At 32.8% G+C, this 19,353-nt stretch overlaps 2 protein-coding genes across 2 annotated transcripts; one reads left to right on the top strand and one right to left on the bottom strand.

The window, feature by feature from the left end:
• Nucleotides 1-317: 317 nt before the first annotated feature.
• Nucleotides 318-6,301, bottom strand: LOC129231487 (cuticle protein 14-like). The gene is made up of 3 exons (XM_054865819.1): nt 6,285-6,301; nt 2,869-2,973; nt 318-1,325 (listed from the first exon to the last, which is right to left on the bottom strand). The coding sequence occupies exons 1-3, from the start codon at nt 6,288-6,290 to the stop codon at nt 951-953; spliced, it is 486 nt and encodes a 161-aa protein (XP_054721794.1). The 5' UTR covers nt 6,291-6,301; the 3' UTR covers nt 318-950.
• A 2,609-nt stretch (nt 6,302-8,910) lies between these two features.
• LOC129231467 (cuticle protein 14-like) lies at nt 8,911-18,215 on the top strand. The gene is made up of 3 exons (XM_054865795.1): nt 8,911-9,039; nt 10,441-10,548; nt 17,641-18,215. The coding sequence occupies exons 1-3, from the start codon at nt 9,034-9,036 to the stop codon at nt 18,079-18,081; spliced, it is 555 nt and encodes a 184-aa protein (XP_054721770.1). The 5' UTR covers nt 8,911-9,033; the 3' UTR covers nt 18,082-18,215.
• Nucleotides 18,216-19,353: the final 1,138 nt, after the last annotated feature.

Consider the following 19,353-nt stretch of genomic DNA (forward strand, 5'->3'; position numbering starts at 1 on the left):
TATTGCTTTCATTACTTCCTATCTAAAATAAAAATATTTTACAAAAACATTTTTAAGCAATTAATCACTCTTTCTTCTTTAGGTTAATGTTTCACACGAAGAAAATGAGCATATTTTCAAATAATTAAATAAAACTTATCAAGACAAAGTTATTAAGCTAAAAAGCAATACAGATGGCAAATTGTTCAATGACAAAAATATAAATTTAAAAAAATGAGACATTTAATTTTACCGTTATGTTTTTATGTTTCATGCTATAAACGTCATGTATGAAATATGTATCAAGTCAATAAATACATAGTAGTCCAGTAAAAAACTTTATTTCAAATAAATTAGTGGACAGAACTGGAGTACATGCTCGACGAGTCAAGAACGAGTGAAAAAAGATTATTTCCGTGGAGTTCGTTGCAAACGTTTTTACTTTCATCCGCGATATTGAAACCTTGCTATTAGTTTGAAGTTCCTGCTTTTTAGTTCATGAAGTAAACAAAATAGTGTTGGGAAATGTTTTTTTATGGAAGAAGACAAGTCTCATTTTTTTGAAATTAAGTGTTTTTAAATATTTTTATGAAGTCATAAGTATGATGAAAAACGTAACTTTAGACGAAAAATAAAGCTTCAAAAAGAGACTGGGTTTCAAGCTAACCCAGTAATTAGTGATGGCGATCTTTGTGCCTGCTCATGAATTAATAGTTAATAGACTGACATAGCTGGTATTTTGTTTTATTGAAAAAAAAAAAAAGAAAACTACGCATTTATATTATGATTTTCTGAGTATATGTTTCGATGTTCAAGCTATTTCGATGAGTGTACAGTGAAAATTTTAAATATTATTCCTGTATCCAAACCCAATTGAAGGATACACAACCCGGCTGCATTATGAGTACTATTTAGAGGGAGATAAAATTTCTTGTTTTCACTTGTACTGGAACTGGAGGACCACTCACCACTCACCAGTGGTATCCATAATGTGCGGGATATGCATAGTGTCCGGGGAAGGCAAAACCCCCGAAATGTGCGAATGGCGCGTAGCTGATGGCAGCTGCGGGGGCCACGGCGTATGTGGCTACTGCAGGGGCAGCTATAATGGCCTTGTTGATGGAGGTGTTGGCAGGATCTTTCGGCTCCACCCCCGGTTCATTTGACTGGACGTCAGCTCGGAATCCAGCGGCGTCAGCGACGTAGTTGACAATGCGGGCCCTGCCGTCGGCGTCCCGCAGGCCGTATGAGCCAACTTTGTTGCCGAATGCGTCCCCAGATTCCTTGCGGAAGGATCCTCCGGATGAATGACCTTCGTCATAACCGAAGTGGTAATTCCCCACGCTCTGAAAAAAGAAGAATTTTGATTGGTCTCGAGCAATTTGCCATATCTTTGGTGATAGCAGAGCAAGTAGGAAGACAAATTATCTGGGCAGGTAAAGCATCATTTCTTCTTGACAGTTGCGTTGGCATGATCGCTATTTAGATAACTTGCCATCATAATGATGACTAAAACAAATGAATATTTTATGCATACACACTAATAGCATTCGAATCTTTTTGTGCAATATTTTAAAATGATAACAACACTACCGAAAGGAAAATTTATTGAGTAGATAACAGGGAAAATTAGTATAATTTTTAAAAAGAGTACAACAATGGTTATGCGAAAAAAAAAAATTATAACTAACAATGTTATTGAACGAAAAACCATAAATTGCACGAAAATACCAAAAGCATTGAAAGCGTGCTTTGTCTTCAGTAGATAAGAGCAAGGCAACCCTAAAAGAACAAGCCAAACAGATTTCGGAACGCCCCCCCCCCCCCCCGTTTAAAGTCAGCAAATTCCCAAATTAAAACCTTTGAAGAAAAAAAAATATTTCAAAAGTTTAAAAGTTTCCAACAAACATTTACTTTTTGTGATGAAAGCCACGGAACCAGAAAATTAACCAATTAAAGCCGCGATAAACAAGATTAAACAACGGTTTTGAAAATACTGTTGTACAGTTTAAGGCAGGACAGGAATATCATCTAGGCTAAATAAAAGCTTTGATTTTGACCATTAAGAAGGACTTTAAAAACTAGTGTTTTACTCGGTGCTGTGAGCTAATAGACAACAGTATAGCAGAAGAAAGTTTTAGAATTTTTAGTACAAAAGATCGTATTGAATTCATTTCCCCTTCCTTTTTCGAACATTAAAGTGTTTCTGTTGAGAGGAATGATATTCACACCATGACATTAAGTGTTTTGATAAACGATACAATAACGGGGTTTATCTCGGTATTTTGATTGAAAGATTCAGTACTTAATAAGAGGGGCGGTGGGATCATGACTAAACTCTGTGTTGTGTTAAAAGGGGTCAATATCCACAACAAGAGATAACTTTATTTTGATACAAACGGATAATACTCGTGACATAACACAAATTTAGTTTTGTCAAAGGGGAAAAAAGATAATAAATCACAACATAATACAGTACTTGCAGGGACGCCCGAACTTAAATTTTTGAGAGGGCGAAAATTTTCAATTTGCCGGATGGAGCTCCAAATTTTGCCGAATGATGATAATTTTTCCGAATCGTCAAACAAAATTTGCGGAATAAGGAAATTTTTGGAAGGTCTCAGTGATCTCCCATCACCTCCCATCGGTGCTCCCCAGAGTGTTTGATAGAGAAGAATCAAAGAGTTCGGTGTTTTGATAAAGAAGATACAGTACTCACATCATGCCTGGGCAATTCGTAGAAAATAATAATAATTTGTATATTTAAAATTTGGAATACAAAAAAAGCAGTATAATTTGGTATACATATAACCAGTATAATTTGAGAGAAAATTATATTAATTAAATAACGACATATTTCAGTTTCGATAAAAAAAAAAAAATACTTACATCCTGGGATCTGTACTGCGAGCTAGCACCAGTACTGAGAAGTGGTGCGGCACTGAAGAGAACTGCTGCTTGGCTGGCAGCGAAAAGGGCAAACAACACTAGGACCTGTCGCAAATGTAAATGAGCCGTGAGACAAAATAGAACAGCATACTAATAACATTAGCAATAAGTATATGGGCTGTAGAAATAAATATGTGGATTATTCTTTAATATTTGTTATAATTTTCACCATAAAACTACATATTAGACAACTTTTTGTGTAAATTTTCGTACGTAGGAAAATTTGCTTTAATTAATATAAAAATTTCAGTAAATAACTGAATTGATAAAAAATAATTGCTGTTATGAATGAAAAATGTTTTTTGTAGGTAAAATTTCGTTTCCAATATCGAGAATTAAAAAAAAAAGATAAATAAAATAAAATTAATATGGAAAATAAAGGAAAGAAAAATAAAATAAAGCTAAAATGGGAAAATGTGAAAGAAAACAGGAATTGTTTTCAGGAAAATTAAAGTTTTAGCAATCAAGTAGCCACGAATTTAGACCTTCTTCAAATTTATATGATCTGCAGTTAATCAACTACACATAGTAAATCAATCCATGGTTCTAATACTTAGCAACTTATCTGTTTGTACTTTTTAGTATACTAAAAGAAAACTTATAAATTGAAAAACTTTAGGAGCTGTACCAGAACACATGAAACAAACACAAAAAATGAATGTGCTAATATTTTAATATTAATAAAACGTACTGTCCAACAAATCTTTGGAATAAACAAATTCTTAAGCTAAATTGAATTTAAACGTATCGTAGCGAATCATGTTTGATAATGTTCAAAAATGTACATAAATCATGACAAAAAAAAAAAAAAAAAAAAATAGTATTCAGCATACATTTTGAAGTCTTCCATACTAATTATCCATACTTTTTTTCGGATGGAATGTCAATATTTTTAAAATCTTTCAAATTTGGCCACAGATGCAATAAAAATATTTTCTCAACTATTCAACATTTTTCAATACCGGACTAAGATTTGCAATTGAATTCAAACGAGCCCGATTCGTGAAAGCAGCATCTAATGGTTTAAATTTTCTTTTGCGTTATGTGATTCCTGCGTTTTTCATCAGAAACGAATGATCAATTCGTTTCTGATGCAAAAAGTTGAGATGGAATAAGCACATTCATCTCAGGGAAAAAATGAAATAAACAAATAAATACATGAATAAATTTAAAAAAAGAAAGAAAAGGAAAAAGCTTCTCAATTCACTATAGTATCTATAATGCAACTATGTACGAGAGTGACGACCAGCAATACTCTCCTACTAGTTTCACTTAAATTAAATAGAAATAATTTCAATTATTTAGAACTCTAAATAATCACTATAGGGGAGAGTGGACCACAATGAAACATTGTAAATTCAAAAGTAAATACAATTCTGACAACTACCACCACTTAGGAGGAGTAAAAATAACCAAAATGCTTCCCAGAATTCCTAGTTCTATGCTGTTCTATGCTTTTGTTTTGTAGAAAAAATTAGTTACTGTTTGGACACACTGAAAGTTATTTGGATAATTTCATGCATCTATCATAATCTTGAAAAACATCAACAGTTATGATAAGTGTTGTAGTTTATGTTGTTGCTGATACATTAATCTTCTATTATTCAGCTACATTATTTTTAACTCATGGTTTATTTTAATGATATGAAGCAAAAATCTTTATTTTGCTGTTTGGCAAGTGTAGAATACTTATCTACTCCTTGTTTTAGTTTACAAAAAAGAAATTTAACAACAAAAAATAGGCCTGATTTAAAAATATTTATATTTTAGCTAATTATTACAAGTGAACTTTTTATTTTACTACACAGCTTTGTGCAAAACAAAACTAGAAACCAGTTAATGGTTGATAAGGTTGCTAAATATGGTACTTATTTCAAAGCACTTTATAATTACAATTAATATTTGTGTAAGTTAATTATCAATTGATATTTGGCATTTATTATTTTATTCTTTTCCTGTTTTTTAAATCCTAATGTTTTTTTTTTCTTTTGCTTACTGTAGTTAAAATTGTTTCGTATGTAAGAAGAAAACAGTTTTTAACAATTAAAATATACTTTAAGGGGACACAGGACCTTTAAACCATCAAACTTATGAAGAAAAAAAAAATCGTTGGAATTATGGAAAAAATCAGTCTGTATCACGTGGTATTGTAATTTTTTTGTTGTAAATTTTTAATAACTCTGTACTGCATTAAGTTTATTTAATAAACTAGCTAAAGGTACTTATTTTGCAAACTTTAGGTGAAAATACAGTGATTATTCAGCTGTCCCATTGTGGCCCTACTTAATGTCTAATAGTGGCCCATCACTGGGCCACAATGAGACACTTTTTGTCAAACTTATAAAACCTCATAACTTCTTTTTTCTGACATTAAATTAGGTAAATTTTGTGCAATAGACTATAATTTGATATTTTTAATATAATCAGGTATGTTAATGCGGTTTAGAACTCACCAATATACAAAAAATGAAAAATATGTGTTTTTTGTCTCATTGTTGCCCACCCTCCCCTATAGCTAATAAGCACAATATCTAATGAGCTAAATACCACAATAATATGTTTCCTAATGCTCCGAATTTGTCTCAAGATGAACAAAAGATTTAAAAAAAAACAACAACTACAAATTAGGTACTTAGAAAATTTCATATGTATTTCGTTGAACCGAGAAATGCAGTTTTGTTGTTGTTGTTTGTATAGTCCAACCTCGTATATCCGAAGCAATTGGAACCGAAGGCGGTAAACGAAAATCTGGGGGGTAATATGGGCAATAAGGAAGACACATTCTTAAGTAAGCAGACAGCTTTATTTAAGAATTAAATAAATTCTTGAATATTTTCATAGATATTTAAATTTCTCAAAAAGTTTCAAAGCAGGGTAAAAGATTTTATGAACTTTAAGAATTATATAAATTTTAAATATTTTTAAAGATAATATTTAAATTTATTAAAATGGTTCAAAGCCCAGTAATAAACAATGCTTTGAAACAAAATTACTTGGAATTATTTCGCGCAAACATTTTACCATTTATAGTTCAGCTGCAGTGGTGTCTGACTGTCATTCCAAAGTAAGCCATGTTGCTTTTAAGATTACTATAATTTATTGCACGATCTATGCAGGAGTTGTGCATTCAATCTAAGTAAAAAGGGAATAATTGGCGTACTTATATAAGTTTTGCTACCACAATTAAAATTTTTTTTAATGAATATATTTTTTAAAAAATCACGTATTTGATCCGCATAAACCGGGGATCCGGATAAACAGGAGTCTGACAAACGAGATTCTACCGTTCTTTACAAAACTAAATCCAGTTCCCCTGCTAATAGCAATCAGCAATGGTCAAGAATATTATAACATACCTGCATGATGAGCGTTGATTCTTTGTCAAAGGATACCCTGCTTGGCAGATAACCCGCTATTTATAGTCCAAACAAATATGAACAAAACAAAAATGCAAGGCTTGGCTGTCCACTCTGAAAAACCCCTAAAATAAACAAAATCAATAAAAACAGAGGCCTGAAAGATGCTTTTCGAAAGGGTGGAGTAAAGGGCATCATTTTTAATCACTTTTAAAGGTCGTTCGGAACGTTCCGAAGATACCTTTATTTATTTATTTTTTAATTATTTTTTTTGTCAATGGCAACAGCCGATGAAAGTATTTCTTTGTTCTGGAATTAATGGATTTCGCTCGGGAAAACGGTTTAAGAACAAGTTTTGCTAAATAAGCTTGTTACCGAACTGTTGTCTCAATGTCGGATTATCGCGTGCTCCAATTTACTTGTTTTTTACTTTCTAAATTCTGCTTTGAAGCATCAAGGACGAACATGAAATTATGTGGTCAATTGAGTAAAAGTTATATCGACAACCTATAATTTATTTAATTGCAAGAGCACATTGTCACAAAAAAGCGTAAGTAACATTTTTCATTTGATCATTAAAAAAAAAAGATGGTATGTGTCCAGTTGTATGTTTTATTTTATGGCTTTCTATAATGAATTTCGTAGATCTTCATTTGTAATTAATGTGTCAAAAAATAATAATTGGACAAAGTATCGTAGTTGAATTGACTGGTGTTAAATTTCTAGCATGGAAGTTAGTGGGAAAAGTTATTTTTCGAACTTCTTGCCTTTCTATTTAGATGGATGCCATGATTTGCTTTAGGAATCACTCGGTTTTAGTTCGTACACGCGTACATTTTCTCCTCTTGGATATTATCGTTATCAATATTTTTTTATTTTTATTTATTTGTAGCACAAAAGAAAACGATTTCGGTCTGAAATTAGATGACCTCGCCAAACTCTAAATTTCTCGAATATAACTCCAAACTTGCAAAATACACTTAAAATTTTTGATAAAACTTTAGTTTTTTTTTTTTTTTTTGGTCGATTTTGAACTCGCAACAGAAGAAGCTTAAAACTAAAAATAAAATGTAAGATAATCTGATAACTAAATAAAGAGCCATCAAGTAAAACTAAAACTGCTCTTAATTGGTGTTTTTGCACGATTTCAAAATCGCTCTGCTTCCAAACTGTTGTGAAAATCTTTCAGATGGAGTTTTTTGAGCTGTTTTCTGGTCACAAAAAGTAGTTCGCCGTTTTGCGACAATTTTTCTAAGACAAAAATTATCAACTGGATGATACGTATATACACGTCTCAAAATTGGGAGCAAAATCCAAGATTTCCTAAAACGGTTAATACAAGCTAGGTGATCTTTTAAATCATGCCGAGAACTCAACATACAATTTTTGGAAGATTCCCAAAACAACTAACTCAACTGTAGCATTATTATATGCCACTAATTTTTTAACACTGTTTGTGGTTCGATGGCTACGCAGGGAAGGTTGGATGCGATGTTCAAAATATAAATAAATATATTTTCCTTTAGATAAATGAGCTTCAATTTCGTTTTTGAAAGTTTTTTAATTTTGTATATGGTTCAGTGTGGTGTTTTCATCTCTAAATAAGTATTATATTGTTCTGTTATTTTGTTCTTTATACTAATTACCGTTTGTATCTTACGTGCAGAAAGGGAGCTCGATTTACAAAACGTCAGCACGATAAGTTTCTAGTTTTACTATTGAGAAAGCGAATATAGCTAATGTTTCTCACAATTATTACTCCCCTGTAGCTCGTAAGTATAAACAGCTGCAAAATGTATATAAATTTGAAGTTTTCCCAAAATATTCTTCGTATCTGTTATATAAATATGATATTTCATCATAAAAGAGCAAACATTTGGCATTAAGGTTGTAAAAATGTTTCTCTGAGCTCTCTGTTTCACACTTGTATTATAAAATTTATGCATGATAGAACACTATTCTCTGAAGTTTCAGACTGTTTTGCTGTTTACGAACTAAAACTTAGAGCTCGCGCTTTATAACTCTTGTAGATGCCAATCAAAAGTATAGCGTCGTTGCTTCTTTAATAACATGGGTGGTGAAAACACGCAAATTATCTTGTACATGTCAACAAAGCTCACCAAGAGTTTACAAAAACAAAAAGGAAAACTATTCAAAGTTACGTTTCGTGCAGTTGTTTATTTCTTGAAAACTAAGAGAAAGGAAAAATAGTGAAAGTTTCCATAATGATCCTGTAATGCTTCTTTTAATGGCTGTTCTTCAAGCAGATTTGGAGGTTGATACTCAAGGCGTAATTACAGTGTAGCGACAACAACTTACTATGCAAACTGTATTAAAGGGAATAATTATCTACGTCATGATAGTAACACGACTCGACCCTGAATAGAAATTCAACAACCTCTTTTGACCTTTGTATACATTCATAATATTTCTCCCATTATTTAATGTCGAAGAGTTTTTCCTCCGACAATGGATCTGGCATTGGGATGATCATTGTGAACATCCCAGAACAGAGTCGAGAATTTGAACATCGTTTTTGACCTTCCATCCTACCGCGGTCGTCTGCCCACCCCTCTTGTCTCCGGCCACCCACCCTCGAGAGCGGGAACGGGCGGCCCACCTGATACGAAGCATTCCTCGGGTCTTCGCTCTCGGGATTCATCAGAAAAGAGGGGTGGTTCTGAGCAATAAAAGGGGAGAAGGTGCTGAGGTCCTCATCAATCGTCTGCGGCCCGACTTTGTAAGAAATATGGAGGTAAGTTTCGTTATTACCTTACAACTAAATACACTAAAAATTTTCACATTAAATTTGTGAAACTTCTATTCTACTGCATAACAATTAACCCATCTCAACCAATTTTGGATTGTGAAATTTTAAAACGCATTTCAATCATTCAGTACTATTACGATTGACTAGAAGTAAAAAAATACAGGGTTGGTTAAATTATATTGGAGTCGCCGTACAAGAAAATCTCTTCAAAGTATGAAAATACAAAATCTTACTTGCAACATTTTGATTTAATTATATATGTTTTTTTAAATCTTGGATGCAATTGTTAAAGAAACAGAGAACCTTTTAGAAATTTCAGTTTTAGTCACGAGTCAAAGTTTTCTAGTAGGACGCAACTCTGTCCACGTTTTACAGAAGAGATACAATTAATGTCTTCTATTTTATGAACTAAAACATGAGTTAACATGATCAGAATTTTCAAAATAAGCTAACCTAATGTTGCAAACCCTGCAAATAATCGAACCATAGAAAGACAATACAATTGAATTTAAAAGGGTGTTGCCAGTTTTTTTTTTCAAAACAAAGAACTTTTAACAAACAAAATGATGCAATAACGACAGCCTGGTTATGACACTCAGAGAATGCAGTTTCGTCTTTATTTTGGACTCAGTCCGGTATAGGCAATAACAGTGAGATGTTCTCTCAGTAAAGCTGAGAATTACCTTCTAACTGGTGACTAAAATTGGTTTAGCTCACTATCTAGAATCCTCCGCTTCATTGCTTGCAGAGTCTGAATTAATATTTGGCACCAGTTTGAACGTTTTCTCTACTTCAGTGAGAGGATATCCGTCTACAGCTCGGTTGTTGTCTATTCCAGACTGACGAGCCCCTGGTTTTTAAAACTAATTCAGACTCCTCAAGCCATGATGCGGTTCCACTCGTAAATGAAGATAAAAAGCTTTCGTAGTAAACATCGAATTACCACCATTAAGCCCCACCATTGCTTGCGAACTCGATGCTGTGCTGAATTAATTTTACCCTCTAATTTGAAGATAATCGTAGAGATCATCGGTTATTGCCTATTATTGAAGACAATGAGGTGACATTTGCTTCCAGCTCGGTTATTCTCTGTTCCAGACTGATGTGTCTGTAACAAGAGCGAAACTGCAGTCTCTGGATGGAATAACTGGGCTGTCGGTACATTGCATATAAATACTTCTTGAGACATTAATAGAACAGAAATTCACATTATAAAGCATAATCCAACCCTCTTATCAAAAGTCTGATATATTTTTTTTTTTAAATCAAAACATCTTGCCTTTAAAAAAAAAAGGATTTTTGCAAAAGAAAATGTTTACAATGATTCATATTGATGAATATTTTCACTGTTCTAAACAGCTTTCTGAGGCCAATTTTCTTTTCCAGGTGCTGCTGCTCCTTTTCGCTTTGTTGTCCTTGTCTCAAGCGACCGAGATTTATCGCTCTCCGTATTACCTCAGTACGGGAGTCAGTCAACAGTATCGCACTCAAGACGTAAGTTATTTAATGAAATTTATGTCTCCTTTTTTCTCTCTCTCGAGAGTAATATCTATCATAAGCGAAGTTAAACATCGGGCAATATATGGAGTGCGAGAATATTGTGTTGCAAATTATTGCCTCATTCTTAGTTTTGATAGTTTTCACTTAGAAGCAAAATAAGAAGACAATTTAAAGTATCGCCACTGTAAATATCTGCAAATTTACTGCCACGTAGAATAAAGGGAGTTCATTTCATCGTAAAAAATGGTATGCGTGACAAATTTAGTTTCCGTGAAAACAAACGCATTTTGTAATTGAGTAAGTATCCATTCGCACTGATTTTTTTTTTTTTTTTTTTTTGATAAGAAAAAGGCAGAAAATTGAAGTTTCTTTAGATAAGAGAAAAAAAGTTTAGCATTTTTATTCGGATAAGAAAGAAAAAGTTTCTTTTTGGAAAAGGAGAAGAAAAAAGTTTTACTCTCCTCCGAAACATATTATCCGAGTTCTTTCACAATTATTTAAAATCTGAAGCACAGTTTAAAGTTTTTTTTTTTTTTTGGAGGTAGTCTATAGCAAAAAAATGTATGGGTTTATCGATAAAGCATATTTTTCTTCTTTCGTCCCAGTAACAAACATTTAAAAAATCAAACCATTTTCTAAGGTTGAAAACACTAGAAAAATTACTGCACTTAATAGAACAGCTTTTCAAAAGGCAATTCTTTCGAACGCCACAAAATGCGATCTGACACTATACCGGGATCTCAAATCAATCTGTGATCAATTTTCACTACATTAAATATTGGAACTTTCAGAGAATACAGGATACAAAGACTCAGGTGCTTTCCACAAGTGATGTCACGCTTCAAACGGGGAAGGAAGGTTCAAGAAATTGTGACAGTTTACGACGAAGGGTAACGAACAGTGAGACATCTCACATTTTTCAATAGGATATGTTTATGAAAAATATGTTGAACAAAAAACGTGACATCATTTATGGACAGCTCTTCAATGAAATACAGTCTATAAGAAATCAAATTTTATGAATCGGTGATATAAAACGAACTGTAGTTAAACAAATTGATGAAGTCCCATGGGATTGTAACATGGATGTAAAACTACATCGCTTGAAGCATAATTACAGTTGTGTCTCAAAATGTTTGGCTTGTGGCTGACAGAGTAATTGACCTTGAGAAACTGTTCCTTTTATTTTAAAAATTATCTATTTTGAGACTATTTACTAAAGAAGAGAAAAACCCATGTTGTTATGCGTTTTCTGACTACTATACCACAGTGTGTAATTAGTCAGTAGCAGAGTGAAGGGGGGGGGTGAAAATACCCCCAGAGCCATTGGTTTCAACATAAATGCAAAAAGGGCTGTTTTGATTTTAAAAAAACCCCTTCAGAAGGTATTTTTGATCAAAATATCCACTTCGGAAGGTATTTTTCATCAAAAAATCCCCTCCAGATGGTATTTTTAATCAAAAAAAAAAAAACTCCCCCCAGATGGTATTTCTGATGAAAAACCCCCTCCAGAAGGCAGTTCTGGCTGCTCTAGTGAGTTAGTTGTATAGTTGTTTCTGAATATCACTACTGTTTTTAGCAGACATCCGGACACAAACAAGGCAAAAAAACAATGAAAATAACATTTTCAATTGATCTTTGCCTCCAAGGCTATGAGCGACTCCCAAAATCATTTATCATAGAATAAAGTAGTATCCATATTTTTAAAAATGCAACCTAAATTCAAAATAATAGAATACTTCAAACGTTTTGGAAAAAAGTTTATTCTAACCAAATATAAGTGCAAATTAGGTATTTAAATGAACGTGCCACCTTTTTTAGACCTTAAAGGTGCATTTCATTTCAAATATACTCAATTAAAAATAATCTTAGACAGAATAATCTAAAAGGTCATAGTGTTGAAGATTTACGTTGAGTCAAAAAATTAGAATATTCAAATTAAAGGGGGAAAAACACTTTCAAAAAAAAAAAAAAAAAAAACAATATCAACACAAGAATGCGTCATTTTCTTGCTGGATTCACTGCTTTAATCCTTTCTCTCACGGATTCTACCTCCTGTTTACATTAATCGTTTCTCTCTCTGACACTGTTTCCATACTCTCTTCGATGCGGCAACGAGCTCAATTTTGTTGGCGTGCACCAGGTCCTGAACCGCTTCCTTTAGATTTGACGGTTCCACAAATTCTTGATCGTATTGAGATTGGTAGAGTTGCTTAACCAGTTTAATACCGAAATTTCTCTTCCTGTTTAAAATCTATGAGTCGATTTAGAGATGTGACACGGAGTACAATCTTGCTGAAAGATGAAATGTGTCATTAAATGTGTAACTGCTGTGCCTGACATGATATATCATCTAGTATTATTGATAAACAGTGGAAGTCACGCATTGTTTTATTTTAAGATATGTATAACTTCCCAATTACAGCAGTCCTCATCCACCCACAAACCAAGAAGTATGTGTCAAAGTGGAGAGAACGTCTTACACAAGATTTCTCATACGCTTTTCTTTTTAAGCGTGAAATCCAAACTCCTTTTTTTTGTTCACAGATATTTCAAAAAAAAAAATTCATTACTAAATATAATACTTTTCCAACCTTGTTGCTCTTTTATGAGCTTCCCTTTACTTCAGGAGAGTCGTGCACGTTTCTGCTTCATGTTTAGCTTTGGTCTTGCTTCGTAGATCAGCAATAAAGCTGCAGTTTATACAACCGTCCAAGTGTAGTTGGCGTGGATAAGATAACTATACATTCTGTCCAACACTCACGGGTGTAAGAAGCATTTTTCAACGATTATTTTGGACATTTTACTTCAATTTGGATTTATCTCTGCCCAGGTGTAACAATTTTTCTACCTCGTATACTTCATTTATTTTTTAGTTAGTCAGTCCTTCTATATTCTTTTAAAATCTTACATACCATAGATTGTAAAACGTTCATTTGAATTGAGTTGGATAGTTTTTTTTTCGAACTTTAAGAAATGATAGAGCATGTAACTTCATTTTTTCCTATTTATCACCTTGACGAGATATTTTGAGCAATAAAAGGCTTTTAAAACAGCGTAAAACTATCCGGGCGCCAAGCTCCATACTTGTGACAAACTATAGCGCAACAGGCATGCAAATACTTCCGCTACTTTTTAAAATTCACATGGAATGAAGATATTATTCTAAATTTTTGACCCATATAAAAAATATATCTATTTTTCCAATGCGTTAATAATCCATAAATTTTTAAAATAATATCTGAAATATTGTTTCAATTCATTTACCCATTCATGAATCACGAGTTGTAATCTTTTTAATTTGCATACGTCCATTTTTCCCGACTCGGGGACAAGTTTTATTCAAACAGTTCTGATATTCTATTATTTTGAATTTGGGTTGTAGTTATAGGTCACTTATAGGTTCTGAAGAAAATCGGCCATATATTTACGACCTTCAAATTAGACCTCTACTGCAGAGCCCAGAGTTATATTTAAAAGGAAAGAAACTTTTCCTTTTCTCACCACAATATTGCCAATATATCCTGAAACTTTCAGGAAAATTGAAGGTGTCAACCATCAGGGACAATTCTCTTTGTCCAGCTCTAAAAAAAAAAAAAAATAGTAATAATAATAATAAAAAGACTATTGACCTCCCATTACTCCTTCCTATATAAAACAAAAAATAACTTTTCGACTGCCAATCTATCAAGTTCAGAATCTTGGTTTCAAAATTTAAATCTGATAATCAATTACTTTCAAAAATATCTGAAGTTTCTTGAATCAGAAAAACGACAAACGACAGAAGAAGGTAGTCAGTTTGGTCTACAATTTAAATCCTTTTTTGAGTCTTAAAATAAAACAACTCAGAATATTTTTGAGTGAATTGATTCCTTGGTTGAAATTATTAATAACCTTTAGTGTTTACTACATAAACATGTTTTTTTGTTTTTTTTTTACGTTCAGCGTTATTTATTTATTTATTTATTTTTTTGAAATCAAATTTTGCCTAACTATTAATAAATGTCCTTTTCAAGACAAAATTTCTGTTTTTATACAAAGCTCTGATTTTATAGAAATTTAGCAGCGGAATATTCTGATATCAAATTGCATACCCTATCAAGAATTGATTCTTGAAACATTGCGATGTTATCGATATTGTGGGGATATAATTAATATATTTTCAGTTAAAAGTATTTTCAATCATGTCAAATCTAAGTAGTTCCTACCGGTGTATTGTAAATTTAGAAATATTATCTTTAAAAAAGAGAATTCTACAAGTAGTATTATGTTTTGATTTATGTTATCATATAATAATTGCTTTTTGTAAACCTTGCTATTTTTTAATTTGTTGAAGTACTTTTTAGATCCCCAAGAACTTTTTCTTTTCTCTTCTTTTTTCTTTTTGGCAAATGTTTGAATGTATAAGTAATAGGAAAAATAATAAGGGTTTGGCTCCAAAAATGAGCTTTTTCCATAATAGTGTCAGTTAATTCTCTCAAATAATCTTTGAATTTTTTTTTTGTTCTTTCAAATTGCTAAAAATATTCATCAATACCAAACAACAGATCTTTAACGTTACACTAACACTTCAAAAATATTTTCATAGATAAAGAATCAAATTTAAAGAGAGAAAAACTTTTCCAGAATGATCCCCCTCCCCATAGGCTCTTATGCACCATTACTATTTTTAAAAAACGTTTTTTATTGATTTCAAGGATACTGTTTAATTTTTATTGTGTTGGGGAGAGCTGCGTACGTAGGGCCTTTTTGTATTGCACAAAAACCAAAACCACTGACTTATTTAAAAGCGTCAAATCAGTATTCGCGCATTTTTACGTTAATTATAACTGGGTTAAGATTAGTATTTATTCTGAAAATAAAATTCTGTCAGATAGGAAGTTAAAAAAAATAATGGCTTTAGGATCACGGCATTCATTGTACCAGTGGTCATTACCCAAAAGCTGCGTTTCATTCCGTAATCAATGAAAAAAAAAAAAAAAAAAAAAAAAAAAAACTTGGATGTTATAAAAGTAACATTTTCAACTAATAATATTGGTTTGTTATATATTTACTAATGCGGTAAATTGTTCGTGAATTTTAAGTATTTTCATAAATATTCATTATTGGTATTTAAAAACTGAATCTAAAAGTCAGCTGTGTACATCATTGTTCTGAACGACAAAAATCTTTTACTTGAAAATAATGTTATGAGAATCTATTTATCCTTAGATCTAGATACAAGGTAACTGCGTGACTTAGATGATATCACACATACAAAACATCTTCCGCTGAACAATTAACATGGAGAGAGGACTTATTCAATGTGTCATTAAATATCTAATGTATCAAGAAAAACTATATGCTGATTTTTAAACAGAAGTTTTTGACTTAGAGCTATGCAGAAATGGAAGAGATAAGTCTGCAAAAATTTACTCCAGACTATGCTATAACGTTCTTCGCTTATAAGTAGCCCTAACTTTCTCCTCCAGGATTTTAATATGCCTGCAAAAATATAGTAGTTGTTGTTTTAATTCATTCTAAATAAAATTTGAAGCTCAATGTGTTTCAAATAAAGTCGGGTGACCTTACATACACACACCTGTGTATTTAAGTCAAAGCTATGAATCTAAGGCATACTGTGTAATAGCCTTAAAGCAATACTGCTGTGCGCAGGTAAACGGCAGTATCTGCATAAATGAGTTTGATCTGCATAAATGAGTTTCGAGATATTTGAAGAAATGTGTGTCGGATTCAATATTAACTATAGGGAAATCTAGGAATTAGACGACTGTTTTCGCGCCTTTTTTTCATCGGAAACCAAATAAACAAGCTTCTACAATAAAGCTAATGTACAATAGATGACAAAAATGAAAAAAAAATGAAAAATGAAAAAGTTGCAGTTACTGCCCTTTACCTGCACACGGCAGAATACTTACTGTCATACTTCGCATTTTTTTTTTTTTTGTAAATTGTTTTTTTTTTCACGTTTGATTATTCTACAGCTTTTGAGACTTGCGTTTACTACGAGGTTTCATTTAATGGGGGAAAAAGAACTATAATACAAATTAAAAGGCATCAAAAAATGAATTGTTCTTTTAAGTTTTACACCAAATTCATTCGCGGTTCAAATAAGTGCTCTTGTAGCGACCTTTAAACACACGATAATAGTCTTAAGTAAAACACTAAAGAAGAGTCCTCTTGATTGAAAAATTTGAGAAAGCAGTAAACGATTTCACCACAATTGGTTTCGATATAGCAAAATGAAATTTAAATTGTACTTTATAGTTAAACTCAAGGGAAGTTATTCTTACTTGAATTAAAAACTAGAGAGACAAGAGTTTAAATTTGTCCTTTCGTGAACCGTCGACACTATAATGTTAAACTTACGGCATTGGTACAAAGTACTTGATTTCATTATATATTTTAGTGATATTCACTCATACATAGCAACATATTAGCTGCTATTTTGTAGATAAGAATATTGGAAACATACGTTAATTGAGAGTGGAATTGTGTCAGGGAGATACGTAGGGATGTAACTGGACTTTCTGAATAAAATGCGTGCGAAGTTCAAGTCTTAGGTAGGTTTTCATAGGAGAGCCTTTCTAAATCATGCAGTATATCAGCACCTACCAGAGCTAATAGAACTGTAGCGTCTCAAAAATTGCCTAAAGTGTGGACTGAAAAGTGAGATAATACCGAGTTATCGGGAATACGAGTGCAACAGGTTTTTTGCGTGGGTTTTTTTCGCCTTTCCAGAATGTTGCCTGGTTTACTGGATTCGGCCAAGTGCTGACCTTTCGCGACTCTACTGTACCATCGCTAACCCGAAAACATGTGACATTTTCTTCTACTATTTCTACTAGTTATCTCCAGATTTTTGATTTTGGTACTTACATCCCTTTGGTGCATACCCCCATTTCCCCCCACTTCTATAGTTGGAGCAAATCTGACCTGGCAATGTCGTAATGTGATGCGTAGTGCTAGTACCTGCGTAGCTTTCGCAACTCTGCCAGGTTAGATCTGCTTCTACTTTAGGTGTTTAAATTTTCAAATTTGAAATCTTAATTACTAAAGCTCTAATCTGCTCTAAATCCTCCTTAGAACATTGGAAACTACCAGTTCGGCTACAACGAAGGCCACTCATCCGGAGGTACTTTTAGACGAGAAACTGGAGATGCCTGGGGTAACAAGTACGGCTCATACGGTCTGCGGGACGCAGACGGTCGATATAGAGTCGTAAACTACGTTGCCGATGCAGGTGGTTTCCGAGCTGATGTCAAGTCGAACGAACCTGGAGTGGCTCCCAAGGATTCAGCAAGTACCACAGTGAGCAAGCCACTCTTTTACTCTCCTCCTGCCAGCCCTGCTTATATCCACCATGCTGCTATTCCGCAATTCCCGCTGCTGTATCGCCCACAGTACTCATCTTACAACTATTACAAGGGAAGCCCTTTCAGAAGTAATCCATACAGTTCACCAAAGGGAACCAAGTACCAAGTGATATCTCCTTACCCAAAGTATGGCTATTATGTCTATCCCTAAATCTGTCGCAGAATGTGGTCAAAGGATCTGATTGTGGTGTACTTTCTAAGTTTGGGTAACTTTCCAAACTTTTAACATTCCTGTGATTTAGTGTAATAAACTTTTTTTTTATAAGACTATGCAATGGATTGTTGTATCTTAATCATTATACTCATGGACTACAAGCTAAAGACAAAAACAGTACAGCGGCAAATATCCATCCTTGTCGAAACCTGCCCTAGTTCGTACTGGCAAAAATTTGGTTAATATTACAAATTTCTGGCTGAATGAAAACGGCTGGCTGAATGAAGGAAATATTTTTAATGCAGAAGTTAGTTTCAAACAAATTTAGTAGTGAATAGGTAGATTTAAAAAATGCTTGTGTATTCAATTTTTCTTCGCGGTTTGTTCCAGCTAGGATGTAGCTGATGAAATACTGTTACCATAGCCTTGATTTCTCCTCAGTCCTCATTTTGATATAGTATGTTAAAGGAATGTTTTTGATTTTGCCTGTCCAGTGAGTTCAATGCATAGTTCTGTTAACTGGTGTTTGGATGTTTGGCGGTGTACTGTATTTCTTCATTCTTCCTTTAATTAGTTTAAGGGACTTACATAAACTTAAAAGAGATGTGACAGTTCTATATCAGTAGAAATGTATAATATTATTGAGAAAATTCGGTAAACAATAAAAATTAACGTTCTTAAATCTTGGCAGGTGTTAAGAGAGTGTTCTGCAAAATTATCCAATTAGATGTGGATATACTTTTAGGCGAACGATTAGTTATCTGTGGTTAAAGAAGTATTTTACTTCTTCGTAATAATTTCCAAAGTGCTCATTGTTTTATATTTCACACGAAAGACTAATTTTTGAATTTTGCAAAGCATTTTCGAGAGGCAGAAAAAAAAATCTAAAATTTCAGGTAATATTTCTGTTTTGATTTCAAACCTGACACCTGTGGAGGTAGGTTATTTTTCCTTTTTATACCTTCAGTTATAATTTCATTAGTTTTTAGTTACTCATTTATTTACAAATATAATTATTCAATAATTAAAATGCTACTTTTTCTGCGATTTAAAAAAAAAAATTGTTTTCATTAGCGCCGTCACAACTTGTCTTTTTGGGTGGGGTCAGAGGGAGTCATAAGAATTCTCTAAAGTATATAATATTCCATTATATACATGTAAGTAGTATTAATATGGAATCCAAAGCGTACTTCTCCAAATATGTCAACAACTCATACCTGCAGTTTTACCAAATAAATTTCTCGAGAAATCCAAATGACCAGATAAATT

The sequence above is a fragment of the Uloborus diversus genome, chromosome 1 (assembly GCF_026930045.1).
Source record: "Uloborus diversus isolate 005 chromosome 1, Udiv.v.3.1, whole genome shotgun sequence".
Classification (NCBI taxonomy): Eukaryota; Metazoa; Arthropoda; class Arachnida; order Araneae; family Uloboridae; genus Uloborus; species Uloborus diversus.